Here is a 25,469-nt window from a genome sequence, read left to right on the forward strand (position 1 = left end):
ACATTTACAGGGTTGGGAATAGACACCACGCAAATAGTAAAGGGCCTGTCCGACTTAGGTGACTTTTCAGCGGACTGCCTGCGACCTTCAAGCTCACAGCACTCGCCTGAAAAACTGCGAACTGGAACGGCGACTGTCAGAACAGAACACACACACACACACACACACACAAACACAGCCGAGGTGATACAGCCACACACCGTGATGAACAGGAAGGTTAAAGATGGCTAGCACAGTGTACGGTAAGTCCTTTAAAAGAACGGGGGGGGGGGGGGGATGGGGGAGAAGGGGGGTGAAGGAAAAGTGGAGACACTTTTAAGAAGCCAGACAACTTTTTAATAAGCCAGAGATACACAGCTGTGAAGTTTAGCAAGAATTTAACATCACCGGTCGGTTTTCCATGGTTCTGAAAGCTCGTGCTTACATTTTTTTTCCCCCCATTGATCCAAAGAAAATGCCCGGTCAACAAAGGAGATTAACTAAACTACCTACGACTGCCTCGACTACCTACAACGACATGGCGACCCCACTACCACTGCACCTACGATGACAAAAGTATTGATTTTCCCCATGGCGAACAATTTTTGGTCGCAGAAACATGTTGAAAAATTTGCTGCGACCATACTGAGGCTGCGCCTAGTTCCCAGAATGCAGGAAATCCTCGCGACCATGAAAGAGACTCACCAGAGACCACCCGCGAACATGTGGCGATCATGAGGCGAGCGCAGAATCTCCTGCAATCCTCTAAAAAGTCGCATAAGTGAACCAGGCCCTTCACATTACTCGCTCCATGGCTACATGGCTGATGCCAGGAAAAGTTCAAGCATTCCAAATTATATTGTACACAAAGTGTTTAATTTCATAGCAAACCTCCTTTGGAGGTGATCATAAGCATGATCTACAATGGGGTAAATTGAATTTTGCACAATTAACACTAAAAAACATGTGCTTTTAGATCCAATTTTAGGCATGAATGGCAAACAGCATGTTACAATATAAAATGTAAAGATTAGTCATGGACCAACATTATTACGTTTGCACAATAATAACATATTTTAAGAATCAAAACTTGTTTAAGATTATTCAATTTAAACTGAATTCTTAATCCTCTGTAAAAAGAAATGTGTAAATGAATGAATGAAATCTCGGGATTATGTCCGCTCAGTCATATTTGAACAAATGCAATCAATTCTAAAATTCAAAATAATGAAGTGCCTTCACTAAAATGTTTTGGAAAACAGATCAACAGCGGCTGACTATATACAGATTGCACTCAGATTTAACACTTAAATCATTCTAATCATGTCCTTTTTACCATTATTTTTTTCATTTAAGCAGGCATAAATATTTTATAAATAAACATTAATAACTGTACCTCATAATTATTATTCTGTGACAGAATAAAACTATCACTCGTTCCTTCTGTCTTGGCAGCATTTCGATTAGAAGGCCTTTTTTTTCTTCTAATTCTCTTATCCTCCTCACTGGCACTGCTGCTGTCTTCATCATCAGGATTGCCCTCTTCACTGTCACTAATATCGTCCTCACCTCCACCTTCTTCTCCATCGTCATTTACATCTTTTCCTTTCTTTTTTTCACAAGGTCGCCAGTCATTATCATCTTCACTATCATAATCATCAAATCCATTCAATTCTTCCACTGATATCATATCCAGCATTGTTCTCTTTTTACGAAGATTCCACTTCTTTTGTCCATCGTTTGACTCATCTGGCTCAACATCATCCATGGATTCTTTTGTTTTCTTCCTACTCGTTCTACTTTCAGTTGGTTCCTTATTGTCAGGTTCTGGTGCCAGATCATCCTTGCATTCAGCTATCTTTTCATCAATGGTATCCTTTTTATCCTGTTCTGAGTCTTCTTCACTTCCATTTTGTCCACCCTCACTCTCTGAACCTTCTTCACTGTCTTTACCAGCACTTTCCCCACTACCATCGGAATCTGTTACACAAGCAGTATAAACAATTTAGTATTTATAAATAACCAAATAATTCCCACAACATCTATATTACTAAAAGACTGTTCCGTGACCGGTTTTGGCTTTCTGTGCTGCGATTTCCGAGAGTTCGCCGCCACCTACGGCCGTTATTTTTGGCCACCTCGCTCAGAGCCCCCCTCCGCCGCATGTGTGCCGAGGATTTTTCCCGTCGATGAAAATTGACAGAGATATTAATGTTTTTACAAAATTCCCCATCTCTCTGCAGCCCCTGCTGGAGGGAGGGGGAGGGACTATAAAACCAAGAAGTGGTGTGCCTCAATCAGTCTCTGCAAGTGGTGTGCCTCAATCAGTCTCTGCAAGTGCTGTGCCTCAATCAGAGCTCTGAATGACACTGACAAATGTCTACAGCACTGTGAGTACCCTTAATTTGGTTTGAAAATGAAAATATGGTTAGTGATTAAAAAAAAGCACTGCCTGCAAATGGTTGTTTGGGTTTTGGGTTTGGGTTGAAGTAAAAAGGCACTTTCTCCCCCCCCCCCCCCCCCCCCCCCTCCCCCCCCCCCCTCTCTCCTCCCTCCCTCTCCCCCTCTCTCCTCCTCTCCCCCCCCCTCTCCTCTCCCCCTCTCCCTCTCCCCCTATTTTCCCTCCCCCTAAACACCCGTCCCTCCCCTAAACCCCACTCCCCTCCACACAACCCTACCAATTTCCCTCCACCCTCCCTCCCCCTCCCTGCTCCCCACCTCTCAGCACTCCCTCTATCTCCCCCTCTCTCCCCCCCCCTCTCTCCCCCCCCCCTCCTCCCCTCCATTAGCATGAGTGCTGGGGGGGGGGGGGGTGGTGGGGGAGTAGTTAGTGTTTGACGCTGCATGCCGCCCCCCCCCCCCCACAACCGCACGTTGGGGGGAACAGACCCAACGGGTCTGCACTTGGTCTAGTAACTGATAAATATGCTAAGCAAATATATAAAAATCAATATTAACTGGCTTAATGTCCATAATATTCACCTCCAGAAAAAATGTAGGAAGTATTGGTCGGGGGTCCAGGAGGTCCGTTAGCCTCCCCCCCCCCCCCCCCCAGTGGGGGTTCAGGGGGCTCCTGCATTTTCAATAAATTGAAAGTGATTCCCAAGCTTTCTGCTGGTACTTTACATAACAGAAGTTTAGAATTGTTGTAACATAACCAGTAAAATAACCCCCAAAAGATAAATATTTCATGAAAAAAATGACTTCATACAGCTAAAAGTAAGTACATTTTACAAAAAATGTTACCTGAAATGTCTCTTTACCTAGCACTGTGTGCAAACTGCAACGAAAAGATGATTTTGTCTATAGCCATCTTCTGCTTCAGTAAGGGAAGCTGGAAGGGAACGCCCCTTGGAGACTGCGTCTGATTGGCCGCCAAGTGACCACCGCATTATATGATTGGACACACCGCCCCTGGAGACAGCAGCTGATTGGATGACATTTATTGATTGGACGGGAATTTTAAGGGAAGCTGGCCGGTGATTGGACGCAACCCCCGTAGAGACAGCAGTTGATAGGCTGCCAAATAATGGGGGGGGGGGGGGGGGGGTGCTGACCAGGGGACAAGCGCCCCCCAGAAAAAATCACCACCACTTCCTCAAGGAAAATAATGGAATTCATGGAGGCAATCAATCGTCCCCACGTTAGGACCACAAGGAAAATAATGGAATTTATGGAGGCAATCAATCGTTCCCACGTTAGGGGGGGAGAAGGGGTGGAAGGGCGGTCAGCGTGGATTCGACATGTGTGGGGTAGGGTGGGTTGTGGGCAGCATTGGAGGAAAGTTCTGTAATCTTTTTTTGTAAAACGCCAATCAATCTTTGAGTCAATGAATAAACTCAACTTTTGACTTGGCCCCTACACCCGTCAAACACCTCTCCCCCCCCCCCCCCCCCCCCCCCCCCCCCCCCCAACGTGCGGCCCAGTTGGACTGAAGATGGTGGCATGCAGCATTCTCTTTCAAGCTGCCTCTGCCGTTACCGTTGGCAACCCCAAACGCAATATTCCACCACTCACCAGTTCCCCCAACGCAACCCGTCTCCACCACTCACCAGTTCCAACACAACTCACTCTCTCTCTCCCTCCCCCCTCTCTCCCTCGATGGCAGCGCGCAGCATTCTCCTCCAAGCTTCTGCTGCCGTTACCGTTGGCAACGTCCCATTGTTATGTCATTGTCGCACTCAGCAGCTTGTGTAAATGAGAGCCCATTGTGATTGGTGGACTGGGATATGACATTGTGACATCATCACTGGAAGCTGCTGGAAGACTCTCTGAGAAGTCGTTCTAGGCTTTTTTTCTAAAACTTTAATCATTAATAACATGAAACATAGCACCAAATCTGAAGGGAACCTGATTATCGCGACGACCGGTAAAATGGGAGTAAATTATGTAAAAATGTCAGCGCTACCGCGTAGCGTTTTGGCGAACAACCTCAAAATTTTTTATGGGAGATTCATAAAACTTGATTTTCCTTTCATTCTTCCATGTTGACTCTACCAAACGTACTTTTGTTTTCCAAGTGCCCTGGTGCCATTTTTTTAATAATGGATTCCAACATCTCCTTACTACTAACACACTAACTGGTATATAGTTCAATATTCTCACTCCTTCCTAATAATGTGCGGCTACATTTGCTACATTCTATTCTATGGAAACTGCTTTACAATCTATGACATTTTAGATGACCCACTGTTTCCATGATCACCTCTTCAATTAAAGTGAGAGAGCGAGAGAGAGAGAGCGCGATAGAGCGCAAGAAAGAGCGAGAAAATTCATCTATACACTAGTTACCCTGGCACCAATTCGTTCTCTCCAGAGATGCTGCTTCTGAGTTACTCCAGCATTTTGTGTCTACTCTGGCAACAATGATATAATGATATGGTCCTAAGGTCCTGTGAATTATCACCTTTAATAATTCTTGGGATTATTAAGTAAATAAAACGATACTGAAGATATCTAGACCAAGGGACTACAGATGCTGGTTTACAAAAAAAATGGAAAAATTAGTGATTTAAGGCGGGGGTTTCCAAACTATGGCCCACGGGTCACATCCAGCCGGCCACAGATTTTATCCGGCCCGCAGCAAGCTATTAACATGTTCTGTGCTGCAGGCTATCTAGCGGGTTCTGTGGTAGCGCAGCTTTAGAAATACAGCGTGGAAATGGGCCCTTCAGCCCATCGAAGTGATGCCCATACACACTTGCACTATCCTACACACACTCGGAGCAAATTCAATTAACCTGCAAACGTGGAATGTGGGCGGAAACCAGGGCACACGGAGAAAACCCATGCAGGTACAAACTCCATACTGACAGCAGCCGTAGTCAGGAGGCAGCGACTATACCGCTGCACCACCGTACCACTGCTCCTGTGTTACAAAGGCACGTTGTGTGGTGTGGTAGCGTGGGGTGGGGAATGGAGCGAGGGGAAGAGCTCTTCGGCAGCAGAGCCTGTCAGGGTTGGTGTATAGCAGTCTCCCCCAGTGAGGGTGATCTGTGAACAGCTCACACTCCGGGGCGCCCAGTGACCTGGACCCTTTGACCGACACGGCCAGGGAAATCCTCCCCTGCCCTCCCCTTCTCTCTGTCCCCCCTCTCTCTCCTCCCCCCTCTATCTCTCTCCCGCTCTCGCTCCCCCTTTACCCTCTCCATCTCTCTCCCCCTTTCTCTCTCCATTCCACACTCCCCCCCCATTCCCTCTCCCCCTCCTCTCTCTCCTCCCCCCTTCTGCCGTCTGAAGTACCTGCACCGCTCGGCCCCGCACCTTCCTGTTGGCTGGCGGAGGAGGCGGCGAGGAGATCCCAACTGACTCCCCCTTTGGCGGCGTCACTTGACATTGGACAGGGACGGCCAAGGCAGCGGGGCAATGATGCCGGTGTTGTCAGAGGAGCGCTGACCTTCCTTCTTCCCCACCTCCCCTGCCCCTTCCCTCTCTCTTGTAAGCCCCGCATCCATCCTCCTTATCCAGGGACCCCTCCTCACCATCCCACACTGATCCCCATTCCCACCTCTATTCAGTCCTCACTGACATCCCCATCTACCCCCCTCCCATCTATTCATCCTGCACTGATCTCCCTATCCACCTCACATTGATTTTCCTGCCACCCCTCATCCATCCTACCCTGGGGTCCCCCAATTCACCCTATACTTACCCCCATTCCCATCCATCCTGCACTGCCCCCTCCATCCATCCTGTACTGATCCGCCCATTCATCCCATACTGACCCCCCCCCCTCCATTTATCCTGCACCGAACCCCCCATCCATCCTGTAGTGATCTAACCATTCATCTTTTATTGCTCCGCCCATTCATCCTGCACGTATCCCCCATTCATCCTGTAGTGATCCGCCCATTCATCCTGCACAGACCCTCCGATCCACTGTACTGACCCTCCCAATCATCCTGCACTGATCGCCCCCCTCCCATCCATCCTGTATTGATCCCCCATTCAAGAAGTATGGAGGGATCAGTCTGAAGAAGGGTCTCAATCCGAAATGTTGCCTATTTCCTTCACTCCATAGATGCTGCCTCACTCGCTGAGTTTTCTCCAGCATTTTAGTCATCCCCATTCATCCTGTAATGATCCCCCCATCAATCCTGCGCAGAACCCCCCCCCCCCCCCCCCCCCCCGTCCATCCCCCCATTCAACCCCACTGACATCCCCCGTGCTCTCCCCTCACAATTCTACCTACTCCAACCAACACACACTACTTCCTATGCCTTAATTCATCCATTTCGCACCGCTTGCCTTCCCAACCCCCTCCCCCGCAATCTATCCATTCCGCACTGATTCACCCCCCCGACCATATTGTGCTGGAAATGTCTTCAGGACGAACATTGACTATGTTTGATAACGGAATGCAATCAAATGTGTTAATTCCCAATGTTATTATTTGTTTTAATCCATAAAGATGGATGAATTAATTGTGAACACGTGAAACATTAAAACCGCCGTGTTCGATTGTCACTGCTACCGTTGACACGTTATCACAGAATTAATTTTAACAGCAAATCAATGCTCTTAATATGGAGTATCAGTACTATAGTTGTTTAATGAGCAACATTCACAACTATACGTTGGATTTATCCAGGTTTTACTTCTACAGTCGGTCATATACATCACAAATTTGGTCAGGAGATATTGCAGTTGAAATTTTAACGTTAATTCTGAAGTGGGAATGATGGAAACAGCATTAATCAATAATTAAACAAAAATCTGGTGCGTACAAATTGGGTATCTTCATTACTGTTTACAATACATACATCTAATCTGAATGTCCGGTAATATGGCGTTTTGACACCTTTAAACATATTACCAAAAGAACATTTGCTGCAGTTATGTCCTTTGGCCATCTCTTGTCAGTTTAACCCGTCAGGTGGGTATAGTCGGGTTTAAAAGCTATTAGCATCAAATGCCTTTAGAAATTTCCTTGCACCTGTATATTTTGTTGTGGATAAATTATGTGGGAAGCAAGAGTGTTTCTGTACCAATAGCAATAACGACCCATGCCATGGCCATTCACAGAAAACATGCTTGCATCAATCTGTAGGGTGCATGGTTAAGCATATATGTTACCATGATCCATTTATTGACACAGGTTGATCAAGCGCTGAATAATCCAACCACATTTTTGTTTGGAAGTGGAAAGAATCAATTAAATTTAATTAATTGCAATGTGTAAAAAGAGTTGAGATACTGTATTATAACTTTGCTGCATGTCATTGTGGTATATATCATGTTGTAGCGGCACCATACGTGGTGAATAAAGATGAGTCGTCAGGCCGGTTTAAAGAATCATTTATTCGGTGGTATAATACAATGTTGTTGCAGCTGAGCGAGGTTGTTCCCTCGTGCTCAGCTGCCAGTTGTCTCTTAGGTCTCGTGGGTGAGAGAGCTTTAGTATCAGGATACTCCCACTAGCCCATGACGTCACGTGCCCGCCCTCGTATCCCCTGACGAGGGTTCGAGCATGAGTGGCCCTGTTTAGGCTGCCGCCACAATGTCTTGATTGGTGAATATGTTTAGTTTGTGACTTTATTTGAAGCAGAAATAATATGTGAATATCCTGCTGCTGCCCCCCCTCACCATACTCGGGGTCTGAAGCGCCGAGGATGCGAGCCCATGGAGCTCAGACATATTGAGAAAGTTCTGCAGAAGCCCGCCCGCCGCGACCTTGCTCGGGGTCCACGCCGTTCCACATCCTCACTCGGGTCTGGCGCTTGGTGGGGAGGCTGCTGCCGCGGGCCAAGCCCGGCTCAATGCCCGCCCGCTCGCCGCCACGTTCAGGGTCCTCAGGTCAATCCCCGCCCGTGGCCTCCTTCGAGTCCATGTCCGCCGCCCAGTGCCTGGTGGGAAGGCTGCTGCGTGGGCTGGAGCAGAGCCTGGAGCTGGAGTATGGGCCAAACCCGGGGTTTAGATGGAGCTGTGACCTGGGCCAAAAAGAAGCCACCCCACGCCCGCCAGCAGTGTCTCTCTCTCTCTCTCTGCCTGCCCCGCCCCCCCTCCCTCCGGGGTCTACAAATGATGCCTCTGTCCTCTCTCTGTCTCTGCCCTCTCTCACTGCCCACTCTCTCTGCCCTTTCTCTCTGCCCTTTCTCTCTATTTCGAGATTAGTGTGTGTGTGGGAGGTGGTTAGTGTGTGTGACACTGCAGGCCGCCCCCCACATAAAGTGCGAGTGAAATGAATATGTCAGCAGCGGTACAATGATAAAGAACACACACAAAAACACAATAAAAATTTAACATAAACATCCACCACAGCATTCATCACTGTGGTGGAAGGCACACAATTTGGCCAGTCCTCCTTCCATTTTCCCCCTGTGGTCGGGACCTCAACCCTCCGCAGACGTTGCTGCGGGCGTCCAGATGGTAAAAGGACAAGGTACGTCCAGGGAAATCTAGGCCCCCCCTCCACTACACCCCTTCATCCCCTCTCCCTCCACCTCCCTTCTCATCCCATCTCCCCCCCCCCCCCCCCCCCCTCCCTCCTCCCCTCCCATCTCTCTTTCCCTCCTCCCCCACCCTCCACCTCCCTTCTCCACCCCCCCCCCCCCGTCCCCCTGTCACTTGCCCCTCTGTCTCTGCCTCTCTCACTGTCTCTCCCCATTCTCTCTCTACCCTCCACTATACGAGGACAGCAAAAAAAGCAGCGGGGGAAACAGATGGGAGAGGGGAAGAGGGGGGAGGGAGGGGAGGGGGAGGGAGAGAGGGAGGAGGGGAGGAGGGGAGGGAGGGGAAGGAGGTTAGGGGAGGATGGTTAGGGGGCGGGGGAGGGGGGGGGGGGGGTTGGTTGTGTGTGTGTGTGTGTGTGACGCGGCAGGCTGCTCCCCTAAATTCCATAGAGCTGCCGACAGCTTTCGTGCACGAGACGCGCAAGCTTCATTTCCAGAACATTCTGAACGCGTGACGCACGGTTGCATTTCGCTCTCTGTCTCTCCCCATCTCTCTCTCCCCGTCTCTCTCTCCCCATCTCCCCCCCCCTCTCACGACTGCGTGTGTCTCTCCCTCTCTCTCTCTCTCGAATCTGTCTCCCCTCTCATTCTCCCACTCTCTCTCCCTCTCTCTCTGTCCCACTCTCCCCCTCCCTCTCTCTCTCTCTGTCTCTTCCCCTTCTGTCTCTGCCCCTTTCTCTCTGTCTCTCCCCATTCTCTCTCTGCCCTCACTCTCTAGCCCCCACCCCCCTCCCTCCCTAGACACGCCTGCGCGTTGCGGGCTATGTGTCAGTGGATGGGGCGGTTATGGGGTACAAGGAGCAAATTAATAATATTCATATAACATCAAGGGGGGTAGTTAGCGTGTGTGCGGGGGGGTAGTTAGTGTGTGTGACGCCGCATGCCGCCCCCCCCCCCCCTGCAACCACCCTTTGGGGGAACAGACCCAACGGGTCTGCACTTGGTCTAGTACACCATTATATTTTTACCCACCCGACATTTTTCTACATGCTAATATAAAAATATCATCTTAACAGATCTTTACACTTCAAAATGAAGTTTTAACAGTAAGACATGCAGTAAGACATGAAAGAAAAAGATCCTGTATACAATCTAAAATATATGCAATGATGGGAAACATCTTAATTTCAACAGGTACTAATATAAATACAATATGATAAAACTTTATTCATCCCCGGAGGGAAATTGGTCTGCTGACTGCTACAACACACAAGGTACACAAAAAAATTGAAAAATGCTTTTTGGAGAAGAGCAGCCTTAAAGAGCTCCCGTTGCCGCTGAGTCTCCCGCTGCCACCGTCTCCCGCTGCCGCCACCGAAGCTTCTATCGCCGCCGTCTTTGAGGCTCCATCGGCCCAGACAGGCCTAGCCGCCCGGCTTCACCGCAGTCCCCTGGGAGGCCTGTGGGACGAGTCGGGCCTACCGCAGGACACGTTCCGGTCTTCGGTCATCGTTCTAGTCGTCAGCGGCGCGGTTGTTCGGCGGGTGGTTCGGGCCTGTGCGGCTCCCTGCGACATCCCGCCGCCCGCTTGGCTCACCGCGACACTATCGCCGCCCGCGTGGCTCCCCGGGACACTCCCGCCACCCGCACGGGGGAAATTTACAGCCTAATAGAAGATCATTAATTATTTCCGAATTATCTGATCTGTGATCAACAAATAAATCATATTCTTCTGAAGAAATGGAAATTAAATTATTTTTAAAACAAATTAATATTTTCACAATAGAACATGGTAGTACAGGTGCACAACCTTTTATCCGAAAGCCTTGGGACCAGACACTGCTCGGATTTCGGAATTTTTCGGATTTCGAAATGGAAGATTTTTAGCGTAGATTAGGTAGGTAGCGCGGGCGGCTTGGAAAGTCTGGAGTGGCTGCCTCCTCCTCGGAGACCAGGGAATCATTGTAAATCATTGCATAAATGTTAGTCAGTTAGTTTGGAGGGATTTTATGTGGTGGTGGTGGGGGGGGGGTGAAGGGGGAAACTTTAATTCTTAGTCCCCTACCTGGTCGGCGACTGCTAACATCGCGGAGCTGAGGGCTCCGGAGCGCTGTGGCCACCGACTCCCAACATCGTGGAGCTGGGGCTGCGGGCCGGTTGGAGCTCCGACCCTGGCAACTCTGCCACTGGCTGCGAGGCGCTCCAAATCCAGCGCCGCCCGCAATCGGACGCCCGCAGCCCCAGCTCCGCGATGTTGGGAGTCGGCGACCACAGCGCTGGGATACCAGCGGGGAGCGGCAATGCCTTACCGGGTCGCCGTGCGGTAAGCTCCGGCGCTGTGGCCGCCGACTCCCAACATCGCGGAGCTGGGGCTGCGGGCGACCGGCCGCAGGCGGCGCTGGATTTGGAGCGCCGCGCAGCCAGGGGTAGAGTTGCCGGGGTCGGAGCTACAACCAGCGCCGACCGCAGCCCCAGCTCCGCGATGTTGGGAGTCGGCGGCCACAGCACGCCACAGCTTACTGCACGGCGATCCGGTCAGGCATTGCCCACTCCCCGCCTCTCCGACTAGGTAGGGGACTAAGAATTAAAGTTTCCCCCTTCACCAACCCCCCCCCCCCCCCCCTTTCACATAAAAGCCCTCCAAACTAACTGACTAACATTTAAGCAATGATTTACAGATGTTTAAGTGTCTCCCCGGTCTCCGGGGAGGAGGCAGCCGCTACAGTAGTACAGACCTGGGTTGACCATGGGTCGTTTCGGGTCAAGTTTTGCACCAAATGCGTTTGACGGCATCCTGGAAAAAATGTCCGGTTTTCGGAACTTTTCGGTTTCCGGAACTCCGGATAAAAGGTTGTGCACCTGTATATCTTTCCAGATGCTGGTAGCTCAGATTAATATTTTCTTTATCTATCATTCCCAACATTCGACCACCATCTCCTCCGACTTCCAATACCAGCAATCCATACATCATTTAGTGATTTTATTTTCTCAACAAATTAAACTGAGCTTCCAGAAAAGGATGACCATGGACCTCTCTATTGCTCAAAAACTGAGAGAAGTAAAGCTGTGAGAAGTTCTCACGGGTTCTCCAGTAATTCTTCCAGCTTTGCATGTTAACTCAATGACTGAATACAACGAGACAACTTTGAGACCTTCTAATCAAATAAGCTGTCAACGTGATTTACCCTGGATTATAGAAATATCAACAAAAGTGCATCAATAACAACACGTCAACAGTTAATGTTTGAAAACAAAGAGGAAATGTTTTAAGATCACAACAAAATGAATTCTATAAAATACACTTATATACACCTGAAGCATCTCCCACTTCGAAGTCACTGTCATCAGAGCTGTCATAATCCAATGCTTCCAGAAGAGATGTTGCTAGTGTTTTCACTTGTCTCTTCTTTGGACCACGTTCAACTGCAGAAATCCAGAAAAAAAAACACTCAGTGCATGGAAAATAGTTGATTGCCTATAAACCACGTATTCAACAAAATAAAATGTTTGCATTTTTTAATTTCAACTTTTAATTCTAATTATCTGCAAAAGGACCTCTGACATGCATATGTGTTGTCATCAAGTAGGTTAAGCAATTACATTTAAAGGAATTGCTGGCAAACCAGGAATAGCTCAGTTTCAGGTAATGTTTTAAATATTCAAGTCGGCAAAATCGTTTTTTTTAAAAAGGTGCCGATGTAAATAGCTCGTTCTAAGCTTCCCCCCAGTCTAGTTTCAGTCAAAAATCACTGAGTCAAGCACTTGCGCATCTAAACTTTTTTCCTGCATCTAGCTTGTCCAGTCCTTTTATAATTTTATATGTGTCTATAAGATCCCCCCTCATCCTTCTAAACACCTGTGAATACAAGCCTAGTCTTTTCAATCTTTCCTCATATGACAATCCCGCCATCCTAGGGATCAATCTCGTGAACCTACGCTACACTGCCTCAATCACAAGGATGTCCTTCCTCAAATTCAGAGACCAAAACTGGACACAATACTCCAGATGTGGTCTCACCAGAGCCCTATACAACTGCAGAATCTTTACTCCTATACTGAAATCCAATACAACACTATCTAAATGGCGTCTAGTTGGGTAAAGGGGAAGTACAACGGGATCTGGGGATCCTTGTACATCAGTCTATGAACGCAAGCATGCCGGTGCGGAAGGCAGTGAAGAAAGCGAATGGCATGTTGGCCTTTATAACAAGAGGAATCGAATATAGGAGCAAAGAGGTCCTTCTGCAGTTGTACAGAGCCCTAGCGAGATCACACCTGGAGTATTGTGTGCAGTATTGTGGTTCCCTAATTTGAGAAAGGACACTCTTGCTATTAAGGGAGTGCAGCGTAGGTTTACAAGGTTAATTCATATACTGAGAGAATGGAGCAGCTGGGCTAGTACACTCTTCAGTTTAGGATGAGAGAGGATCTCATTGAAACATATAAGATTGTTAAGGGTTTAGACATGCTAGATGCAGGAAACATGTTCAGGATGTTGGAGGAGTCCAGAACCAGGGGCCACAGTTTAAGAATAAGGGGTAAGCCATTTAGAACGTAGACGAGGAAACACTTTTTCTCACAGAGAGTGGTGAGTCTGCGGAATTTTCTGCCTCAGAGGGCGGTGGAGGCAAGTTCTATGGATGCTTTCAAGAGAGAGCTAGATGGGGCTCTTAAAAATAGCGGGGTCAGGGGATATGGGGAGAAGACAGGAACGGGGTACTGATTGGGGATGATCAGCCATGATCACATTGAATGGCGGTGCTGGCTCGAAGGGCCAAATGGCCTACTCCTGCACCTGCACCTATTGTTATGAAAGCCAACATTCCATTAGCTTTCTTCACTGCCTGCTGTACCTACACGCCAACTTTCAGTGACTGGTGTACAAGGACGCCCAGGTCTCGCTGCACCTCCCCCTTGCCTAACCTAACCCCATTGAGATAATAATCTGCCCCCTTGTTTTTGCCGCCAAAGTGGATAACCTCACATTTATGTATATTATACTGCATCTGCCACGCATCTGCCCACTCACTCAACCTGTCCAGGTCACCCTGCAAGCACCTAACATCCTCGTCACAGTTCACACTGCCATCCAGCTTTGTGTCATCCGCAAACTTGCTAGTGTTGCTCCTAATTCCCTCTTCCAAATCATTAATATACATGGTAAACAGTTGCGGCCCCAACACTGAGCCTTGCGGCACTCCACTCGCCACTGCCTACCATTCTGAAAAGGACCCGTTCACTCCTACTCTTTGCTTCCTGTCTGCCAACCGATTTTCTATCCATGTCAACACCCTACCCCCAATACCATGTGCTCTAATTTTAGTCACCAGTCTCCCATGCGGTCTCTGAAAGTCTAGATACACTACATCCACTGGCACCCCTTCATCCATTTTACTTGTCACATCCTCAAAAAATTCCAGAAGATTAGTCAATCATGATTTCCCTTTCATAAATCCATGTTGACTTGTCTAATCCTTTTACAGCTATCCAAATGCCCCATTTTACTTTGGAGTCACGAGACATATCGTCTCACGCATTGCACAGTGGCGGGCGGGGTGAAGAGTTCTCCCGCGGTAAAGTTTAAATACGGCACCTGCAGGTAAATTACCTAATCTGAGGTTGTGTATTTTTGCCCTTGTGTTTTTCTGTTCCAGTAAAACTATGGACAAGGGCAAGAAGTCAAAAAGGGTCGCGTCTCGAGTGGCTGTGAGGGACCGTGAAAGTTCCGGTAGCCAACGGTGACCAGCGGCACCTGGACCGCAGTTACTATGGTCCGTAGTCACCGACGTTAATCCTGCTCAGCTGGGACCAGCGCCGCAAGCTGCACAGCCCGAACCAGCGGCCTTTCATTCACTACAGGAGCAGGTAATCAACGAGACTACAGCAAAATACATGCCTCCTGAGAACCATCTCATTAAATGTCCCTGCAGTAAATAGTGCAATCAAGGGGTACATTGGAGCTGGCATAAGAACCCAAGAAGTTAAAATGCAGACGATTTTGACGCTTCTGACATCGGGAATAACCGTGGATGGAACGGAGATGACGGACACTCAACAGGATACACTGGCGCTGCTCTGCAATACTCAATATGAGATGAATTGCCAAAGAGCGCGATTAGACCTGCACTAAACCCAAAATTTGCAGGGTTGTGTAAGACAGCTGCTACACATCCACAAATATTGCTATTTGGCTGAAATTTATCGAAACAGGTCAAAGAGCTCGATGAGGAGGCTAAAGTCGTCGGGCTCATGAGGGCGTCATCATCAACGAACAAGACCACTTACCCCAGATGGCAGCACACCTATGCATCCACCAGCAGGCAACGACACCAGGATGGTGAAAGCATGAGGGCCGTGCAGCAACCACAAAGGTCTTTTTTAGGCCAAGGCCCAGAGCGACCCTCATGGAAAATGCGCCAACCTTGCACTCTGGCGCCTCCTCCGCACAAGAGGCAGAAACCGAAGAAGTGAATGTGCCACTGTAACCATGGAGGATGGTGGGTCTGATTCCTTCCAGAACATAAAATGTCTAGGTTCTGTACTAACAGGGGGAAGATTACACCCGTTTTGGGAGGCATGGAGGTCTATTACTACTGACCATTATATACTACAAAGTATTCAGGGATATGAAATTGAGTTGATCCAAAAAGACATGCCCCCAGTTTAACATTTGCCTAATCGAGAGTTTGTACTCTCACAACAGGAAAAATTGGAAGGACATGCAGAACTGGGGAGGTTATATGTCAAAGGAGTAATAGAGAGATCAGACCATGACTCTCTAGAATTTGTATCCAACATAATCACAAAAAACAAAAAAGATGGTGGATGTCGCCTCAGCATTGCCTTAACAAAACTGAATACTTTTGGGGCGCTAGGGGCGCTGCTCTGGCAGCAGCCTCTACCTACAACCTGTCTGTTATTTCTATCTTTTTTTTTTTTTTGTTAGTCTAAAGTTTTGTATTGGGGGAAACTTTAACTTTTCTATGTGGGGGAGGGGGGCAGGGTAAGGGGAAAACTGTTTCCCAGTCTCTTCCGGGCGGGGACGCGACTATTTCTCCGAGTCGCGTCCTCGCCCCCCACCTCGTGGCCTACCAGCTGGATCGGAGCGGCCTTTCCTGCCGGGGACCGGGAACCGGACCAGGGCTGCTACAGCGGCGGCGCAGCGCTGGAGCGGAGCTGGAGTCGGGTCTCCAGCAGCAGTTTCCACCCTGCGCGACCTGCGGACTTTGGAAGCTGCCGACTCCGATAGGAAAGGGCCGACTCTGGTGTCCACGCCGCTGAGGACGTCCCGCAGCCCCGCGGAGCGGGCGATGCCTACCGGAGGGCACGGGGATCACCAAACCTGCGAAATGTTGTTTGCAGAAACCTATAGTGGATTGTGTCCCTTTTTTTTAAATTCTGGTAATATTTGATTTATCTGGCCAAGGGATCATTATGTATTTTGTTTCATTTCCTGACGAAGCAATTAGGGGAACAATAAAAGGAGGAAGAGACTGAATTTGGGAAATGTTGATTCTGCTGTGTGGGGATGTTTTATGTCAAACCCTATAGTGTATTGTGTCCCTTTTTTTTATTGTATGGCTGTATGGGAATGTTACAATGGGGTTGGTCACCAGCAATGTCCCTGTCCCTGGAGAAGATGACTTTAAAAACAGTCATGCTGATGGCACTGGTCTCAGCTCAATGGGTCCAGTCCCTACATTAAGTGAGGCTGGATAACATGATGGTATCAACTGACAAGATACATTTTCGGATCTTGGAGTTGGTTAAGCAAAACAGACCAGGATCATCAGGACTTAATTTGGAATTCCGGGCATACCCATCAGATACCCGACTGTGTATTATGACACACCTTCTGCTATATTTAAAGTCCACTAAAGCCATAAGAGGTAGTGAATTGGCACGATGGATCAGCCATAAACAGCCTCATAGCAGGGTATCAGTGCAGACCATCTCTAGATGGCTCAGACAGGTTTTGGGAGCTGCTGGGGTGGATACTGACATTTTAAAATCTCATTCCACCAGGGCTGCAGAAACATCAGCAGCAAGAGAAATGGAAGTGCCTATGGACCATATCCTGGCTACAGCAGGATGGTCTAGAGAGAACACCTTCCAACTCTTTTATAACAAACCAATCACCAAACCTGCGGTGTTTGCAGAAACAATTTTAAATTCTGTAATATGATTTATCCCAAGGGATCATTATTATTTTGTTAAAATAAATTGTTATTGTTTGAATTTTGATTCATGTTTGAATATGATAACATACTTCCTCCCTTGGACGACTACGGCAGTGAGTGAAGCATGTACTCGTTCCACGGCATGAAATCACAGATCTTTAAAATCTTCACATAGTCACTCACGTGATTCCAAAGTAAAATAGTAAGATTAAATGAGAACTTACCAGTTTGAATGTTGATCTTTATTTTATGAGGAGTTACGTCGAGGGATTACATGCCCTCCACGCCCACCCTCTATCATAAAGGTCAACTGGTATTCTAGTTCTTCTTATCTTACTATGTTTATTTCATCTACTGTTGTCTGTGATTTCACACCGCTGCTTTGAAGAATGTTGCGCATGCGTTTTGGCGGGGTCTTCACGTAATCCCTCGACGTAACTCCTCATCAAATAAAGATCAAACTTCAAACTGGTAAGCTCATTTAATCTTACTATTATTACCTCTTTAATAATTGACTCCAGCATCTTTCCCACCACCAAAATCAGGCTAACTGGTCTGTAATTCCCCATTTTCTCATTCACTCACTCCTTTCTTGAAAAGTGGAATATTATTAGCTATCCTCCAATCCACAGGAACTGATCCCGAATCGATTGAATATTGGAAAATAATCACCAATGTGTCCACCATTTCTAGAGCCACCTTCCTGAGGACGCTGGGATGCAGACCATCAAGCCCAGGGGATTTATCATCCTTCAGCCCATTAGCCTCCACAATACTATTTCTCGCCTAATGAAAATTTATTTCAGTTGCTCTACCCCCATAGATCCTCACGCACTATATATCTCACGCCTTTCTATCCTTTACTATCTAATTTATTTTTCTTATTCTCATCTTTCTTTATTATAACAAAAAAAATAAGAAGCTGTACATAAAATGTATTATGAAAATATATATTAGGCACTTTGGTGCCATATGATTGTACTTACTTCTAATAAAATAAAATATTTAAAAAAATTTAAAAGCCTCTGTCCTCCCGTACTTCTGGGAGATTGTTTGTGTCATCCTTAGTGAAGACAGATCCGAAGTACCTGTTGAACTCTTCTGCCATTTCCTTGTTCCCCATAATAATTTAACCCGTGTCTGCCTTCAAGGGACCCACATTTGACTTTGCTACTCTTTTTCCCTTAACATATCTAAATAAACTTTTACTGTCCATCTTTATATTCCTGGCCTGCTTCCCTTCGTACTTCATCTTTTCAGCACGTATTGCCCGTTTTGTTTCCTGCTGTTGTCCTATGAAAGTTTCCAAATCCTCTGGCTTCCGGCTACTCTTTGCTGGGTTATACATCTTTTCTTTTAGTTTTATTCTATCCCTAACTTCTCTTGTCAGCCACAGTTGCCTCCTACTCCCCTTAGAATCTTTCTTCCTTTTTGGAATGAAATGAATCTGTGTCTTCCGGATTATGCCCAGAAATTCCAGCCATTGCTGTTCCACCGTCATTCCTGCTAGGATCCCTTTCCAGTCTACCTTGGCCAGCTCCTCTCTTATGCTTATGAATAAGAGCAATGGTGCTTTGCAACTTCAAAATACTTTTTCTGATAATCCATGACTTCACTGGAATCTGCTTAAGTAGATGCCCGACTGACTACGAAAACTGAAAGAATAAACCTTCTCTACATTATTGTACAAGGACTGATGCAAATTTGATAGTTTCCTATCTAATGTCATATATGGAAAAATAATTTTAATATGACTATATTCTTTTATTTGTTTAACAAAGAACTGCAGATGCTGGAAAAATCGAAGATAGACAAAAATGCTGGAGAAACTCAACGGGTGAGGCAGCATCCAGGGAGCGAAGGAATGGGCGACGTTTCCAGCATCTAGGGAGCGAAGGAATAGAAGCGTGGCCTATTCTTTCATTTTGCCTCTTTCTGGAGCAGAGGTGCTGAGAAAGCACCTCAGCAGTGAACTCAGCAGTTAACAAAACTGCATCCACTGGTGCTGGCTGTAGTTTTCACCGCCTTCCTGATGACCCAGACACTTAATCCTGCTCCCCACGGTCTGGTGCCATCAGACCCATTTCTTTACTACCCCATAGGGGCCAGTAAATCCCATAGTTGTAGGCATTTTGTTGCAGCAGCTCCAGCCAACACAAGGAAAATAGGTCCTGGCAAAGCAGAATTCTGTGTTCCCCAAACGACTCAAGAGTCCCAAAAAGTAGCACAAGGACATTCAACAGTACAGAACACAGAATGTAAGCTGTCACTTTAACTCCATCAGAGACCTCCATGTGGAAACATAGGCCATTCACAATGCATGCTGATAGAACAACCAAGGTCATGTCCCTTTAATCAATCCTAAAGGTTTCAGCTGTAGATCTGTGACAAGACTTCTTTTTAGATTTTCTAATTGTCAATAATTTCTACTGTTATGATTCTCTGTCCTTTGGATGCTCATTTTTAAACAACTGACTAACAATCATTATCCTCAAGAACTCAGTCAAATCATACCATGAGCTTCACAACCCCTAGCTAAAAAAAACTATGAAAGATGCTGAAAGAAAGTGGGAAATGTTAGCCATATTTGTAGTCTCGGAGAAATTGTGAGAGACAAAAGAAAATCCTCTATTTCTAACTTTCTGGTATGTATATTACAGAAATGCCAAAGGCACACATTTGAATAATTGTTTTAAAATGTACATGGCTGCCAAACTATCAAATTCCAAAACCAAGGTCAAATTATTTGATGCTTAGGGCAAAATCTGTTTGCATTTTCTCAGAAACAAAATTATTTCTTGAAATTAAATCATACCTATTAAAATGTTTATTAATGGAAGGAGCTTTATAGCTTCAGTTTTGACATATTCTGCTGGAAGGTCAGTCCAATGAAGAACATCTTGCTAACTTCCAAGGTAACCAAAAATTGTGCAAATGTAGATTGTTTCAGTTTTATAAAGTTACTGGCAAAAATGCAAAAAAATGCAACACCTGCTAAGCACTTGGTTGCTAGCCATTCCCATTCTGACCTTGGCTTCTCCTACTGCCAGAGTGAAGCCACATGCAAATTAGAATAACAGTCTAGAAGAACATAATCATCAAAAATATGGATTTTCTCAGAAATGGTCAAGAGTCAAGAGTGTTTTATTGTCATTTGTCCCGGACGGGACAATGAAATTCTTACTTGCTGCAGCACAACAGAATATGTGAATATGTAAACATTGTATATAACGGGGGGAAAAAAAGCCAGCAAAAGTAAGAAGAAGAAAAAGTTCAATACTCCGTTTGACTTCAGCCAAATGATGCACGGAAATTTTTTGAGAAGGTGGCAAAGATCATTAATAAGGTTAGGGAAATGGATATTGTCCACGTGAACTTTAGCAAGGTATTTGGCAAGGTCCCTCATGGTAAGCAGACAAATCCAGAGAAGACAACACATGTTATCTATGGTGGCATGGTAGACTGGATTCAAAATTGATTTGCCCATTGAAGATAGAGGGTAGTCATAGAGGACCGTTTTTGTGACTGAAACTCTAGGATCGGTAGTGTTCCTCAGGGATCAGTGCTATGACATAACTAGATAACAATCAGGAGATTCACTAGACCATGGCAGGCCAAGAGCAAGCATTTGACAAAGTAGTCGCCAAATCTACGCCACTGAATTAGTATCCAGATCATTGACCAAGAGACATTTTTATTTCTCGATCATGGCAGCTGGGGAATTTTAAAAGATAGTGTCAATAATGGTCATCACAAAGCCACTACATTGTCATACAAATCTGATTCCCTAAATACCTCAGGCAAAGAAATGTGGCCTGCAGGTTCCTCCAAACACATCAACATGGTGCCAGGGACAATGAAGGTGGAAGATAAATACTTCTCTCCAAAGATGTCCACATCATGTGACAGAATGAATAAAAACATATCCATTCAAATGAATGCTGCTTCCTCCTTCAAGTTTAATCTCCGCATGCAAGGAACGGAAAATTAAGATAAACTCACATTCCTTTGTTGAATTCAATGAGGAGTAAAGTAGTAAAGACCTGATAACAAGTACATTTGTATGAGGATGCTGAATGTGATAGCACCTACAAAATATTAAAAATTGATTTATCTAGTATCTCTTTCTTACCATCAGGACAATTAAGAACAAATCAGTGTTTAGCAAATGGATTCAGTATTTCACAATCAATATTTGTTGCAAATAAATACAGCAAGTATTATAAAGTGGAAAAACTAACTCGCGAAACCCTATAAATCAAGTTGCTCAAACATGTTCAAATATCATCTCAGCATAATCAAGTACTTTATTACTAAATTTCCAGTTTCAAACTTTTGTTCAATCTCTTTAGTTTTTACAAATCATAACGAGTCACAATTAACGACAAAGTTCAATCAGTTGACAACTCTTTTACATGAATTATTCCGTGGTTCATTCTAACACTCCTTCATTGTTAAATTTGATGCCCGTATCTATTGCAATGCCATAGTCAAATTCTAATTAATAAATCCAGTCTAATATATAGTTAATTAAGTCTTTGAATCAGTTGTTTGTGTATAACTTCAGGGCTCTCGCTTAACTTTTTTTCCCTGTTGCCAGCCGGGCAACCTTGGCAGCTTTTTAGGTTGCCAAATGACAGTTTAGGTGCTCATTTAAGATGGCTTGCATGACGCGCGCGATAATGTGCTCTGATAAAGCGCGCAGTTACCAGTCGGAATTATATTCAATGAAGCATTCGCATATTATTTCTGCTTCAAATAAAGTCACAAACTAAACATTCTCCAATTAAGACATGATATATCCCACAATGACATGCAGCAAAATTATAAGACAGTATCTCAACTCTTTTTACTCATTGCAGTTAATGCAATTTCTATTAGTTCTTTCCACTTCCAAACAAAAATGTGTTTGGATTATTCAGCGTATGATCAACCCGTGTCAATAAATCCTGGACCATGGTGACATATATGCGCAAGTATAGTTGTGAAAGTTGCTCATTAAATAGCTACAGTACTGATACTCCATAGTAAGAGCATTGATTTGCCGTTAAAATGAATTCTGTAATAACGTGTCAACGGTAGCGGTGACAATCGAACATCGCGGTTTTAATGTTTCACGTGTTCACAAAAACAAATAATAACATTGGGAATTAAAACACATTTGATTGCATTCCATAGAAACATAGAAAATAGGTGCAGGAGTAGGCCATTCGGCCCTTCGAGCCTGCACCGCCATTCAATATGATCACGGCTGATCATCCAACTCAGTATCCTGTACCTGCCTTCTCTCCATACACCCTGATCCCTTTAGCCACAAGGGCCACATCTAACTCCCTCTTAAATATAGCCAATGAACTGGCCTCAACCACCTTCTGTGGCAGAGAATTCCAGAGATTCACCACTCTCGGTGTGAAAAACCGTTATCAAACATAGTCAATATTCGCTCTGAAGACATTTCCAGGATAATAGGGTCAGGGAAGGGGGTGTGTGTGAATCAGTGCGGGGTGGATAGATGGCCGGTGCGGGGGGCGGTATGGTGACAGGAGAATCAATGCGAGGTGGATAGGGTGATCAGCGCAGGATGAATAGATTGGGGGGGGGGGGGGGGGGGGGATGGGGGGGGGGGGGCGGGGAGATGAGCGCGCAGGGGATGTCAGTGAGGACTGAATAGAGGCGGGAATGGAGATCAGTGCGGGATGGAGAGGAGGGGTCCAAGGATAAGGGGGGAAGTAGTGGAGGGGGAGTACAAGAGAGAGAGAGAGAGAGAAGGGGGGCGAGGTGGGGAGGAAGGAAGGTCAGCACTCCTCGGACAACATCGGCCCGCTGCCTTGGCCGTTGGGATTTCCTCGCCACCGCCTCCGTCCTCCGCCAGCCAACAGCAAGGTGCGGGGCCAAGCTGTGCAGCTCAAAGATCCTGTAGCTAAAGGAACTATGGTGCAGCTGCTTCAGAAGTGTCGGAGCGAATGACGTGTCCCGCACAGCAGCAGCAGCAGCGGTCCCGCTAACGGCGAAAACCGCTTTCAAAACAAACCCTCCCGCACGTGGAGTCCTCCCCCTCCCTCCCTCCTCCCGGCATGCAGGAGGGTTTTTTTTTTTTTAAAGCACCGTTAGCGGCAAAGATCCGGAGCTCTGCTATAAGATCTTTGGTTAGCAGGTTTGCAAGCAGCCCTTATCAGGGCGGGCGGGGGACGGGAGGAAATAGAGCCGCTGTCGCTGTTCAAGTGCCGTCATTCGCTGCGACCCTTCGTCACCCCGCATCTAGTATCTTTCCCACGCAATACAGCCGTCATCGCCGACACAAAATGTCGCGTTCCTTTTCTCCAGAGATGATGCCAGACCCGCAGAGTTACTCCAGTTTTTTGTGTCTATCTTTGGTACAAATCAGTATCTGGTTGCTAAGCCGGGCAAAATGATTCAGTGTTTAGGTTGCCCGGCGGCGCTTTGAGTGGTCAATGGCACCCGGGCAACCGTTAATTTCGAGCCCTGAACTTCCCAATTTAGCAAAAACAAAATACATTTATAATAAAGTAGAACATGCTCTGCGATGGTATGGATAACATTTTAAGCGATACTGGCTGGTAACTTTGTTTGCAGTCCCAGGCTCTATAAACAATAAAGGACCTACCGCACAATCAACAGTAAAAGCATAGAAAGTATTTTATGAAGATTCATCACAGCTTGGTTTGGGATCAGCTCCATCCAAGACCGCAAGAAATTGCAGCAAATTGTGGACACAGCCCAGACCATCATGCAAACCAAACTCCCTTCTATTGACTCCATTTACACCTCACGATGGCTCGGATAGGCCAGCAGCATAATCAAGGACGAGTCGCACCCTGGCCACTCCCTTTTCTTCCCTCTCCCATCAGTCGCAAGGTATAGGTGTGAAAATGCAAACCTCCAGATTCGGGGACAATCTCTTCCCAACTGTTATCAGGCAACTGAATCATCCTACCACAACCAGAGAGCAGTGATTAACTAGTATCGACCTCTTTGGTGACCCTTCAGATTACCCTTGATCGGATTTTGCTGGGTTTACCTTGGACTAAATTATTCCCTTACCATGTATCTCTATAAACTGAAAATGGCACAATTGTAATCAATTCTAATTCACTGCAGGCAGTGAAGAAAGCGAATGGTATGTTAGCATTCACAGCAAAAGGATTTGAGTATAGGAGCACGGAGGTTCTACTGCAGTTGTACAGGGTCTTGGTGAGACCACACCTGAATATTGCATACAGTTTTGGTCTCCAAATCTGAGGAAGGACATTCTTGCCATAGTAGCAATACAGAGAAGCTTCACCAGACTGATTCCTGGGATGTCAGGACTTTCATATGAAGAAAGACTGGATAGACTCGGCTTGTACTCGCTAGAATTTAGAAGACCGAGGGGGGATCTTATAGACTTCTACGCTGGCTGTGGGCCTGGGACCGCTGGTGTCGTCAGTCACAGCCAGCGAGGAGAAGAAGTACAAAATTCTTAGGGGGTTGGACAGGCTAGATGCAGGAAGATTGTTCCCGATGTTGGGGAAGTCCAGAACAAGGGCTCACAGTTTAAGGATAAGGGGGAAATGTTTTTAGACCGAGATGAGGAAAACATTTTTCACACAGAGAGTGGTGAATCTCTGGAATTCTCTGCCACAGAAGGGAGTTGAGGCCAGTTCATTGGCTATATTTATGAGGGAGTTAGATGTGGCCCTTGTGGCTAAAGGGATCAGGGGTTATGGAGAAAAAGTTTCCAGGTACAGGATATTGAGTGCAGAACTGATGAGTAGGATGTCAGAATGGCCATGATCATGGATTGAATGGCGGGGAGGTCAGGTGACTGGGCAAATGCATGGCAGATGTCTAATGTGGACTCGAAGGGGACCTCTAGGGGAATGGCCTAATCATTAAGGCACCTATTTTCTACGTTTCTATGTCCTCTGGTCCTCGATTCCCCTACTCTAGGCAAGACTCTGTGTATCTACCCTATCTATTCCTCTCTTGATTTTGTACATCTCTATAAGATTCCCCCTCATCCTCCTGCGCACCATGAAATTGAGACCCAACCTATGCAACCTCTCCCTATAGCTCACACCCTCTTGTTCTGGCAACATCCTCGTAAATCTTTTCTGAACCCTTTCAAGCTTGACAATATCTTTCCTATAACATGGAGCCAGCACCAGAGACCCACAATATGAACACAATATTCTAGATGTGGCCTCACCAACATCTTATACAACTGCAACATGACCATCCAATTTCTATATTCAATACTCTGACTGATGAAGGCCAAAGTGCCAAAAGCCTTATTAACCACCTTATCTACCTGTGACTTGACCTTCAAGGAACCATGTACCTGTACTTCTAGATCCCTCTATTCTACAACACTACCCAGAGGCCTACCATTTACTGTGAAGGTTCTGCCCTTGTTCGA

The 25,469-nt window shown here is 46.4% G+C and overlaps 1 protein-coding gene across 2 annotated transcripts in view; it reads right to left on the minus strand.

Moving 5' to 3' along the window:
• phf14 (PHD finger protein 14) overlaps positions 1-25,469 on the minus strand; it is a 198,456-nt gene that overhangs the window by 168,988 nt on the left and 3,999 nt on the right. For both annotated transcript variants that reach the window (XM_055662012.1, XM_055662004.1), the window contains exons 2-3: positions 12,183-12,293; positions 1,376-1,959 (exon numbers count right to left, since the gene is read on the minus strand). In XM_055662012.1, coding sequence (XP_055517987.1) covers positions 1,376-1,959; positions 12,183-12,293 — 695 coding nt within the window. The remainder of the gene's footprint in view (positions 1-1,375; positions 1,960-12,182; positions 12,294-25,469) is intronic.

Source organism: Leucoraja erinacea, chromosome 2 (assembly GCF_028641065.1).
Source record: "Leucoraja erinacea ecotype New England chromosome 2, Leri_hhj_1, whole genome shotgun sequence".
Taxonomy (NCBI): domain Eukaryota; kingdom Metazoa; phylum Chordata; class Chondrichthyes; order Rajiformes; family Rajidae; genus Leucoraja; species Leucoraja erinaceus.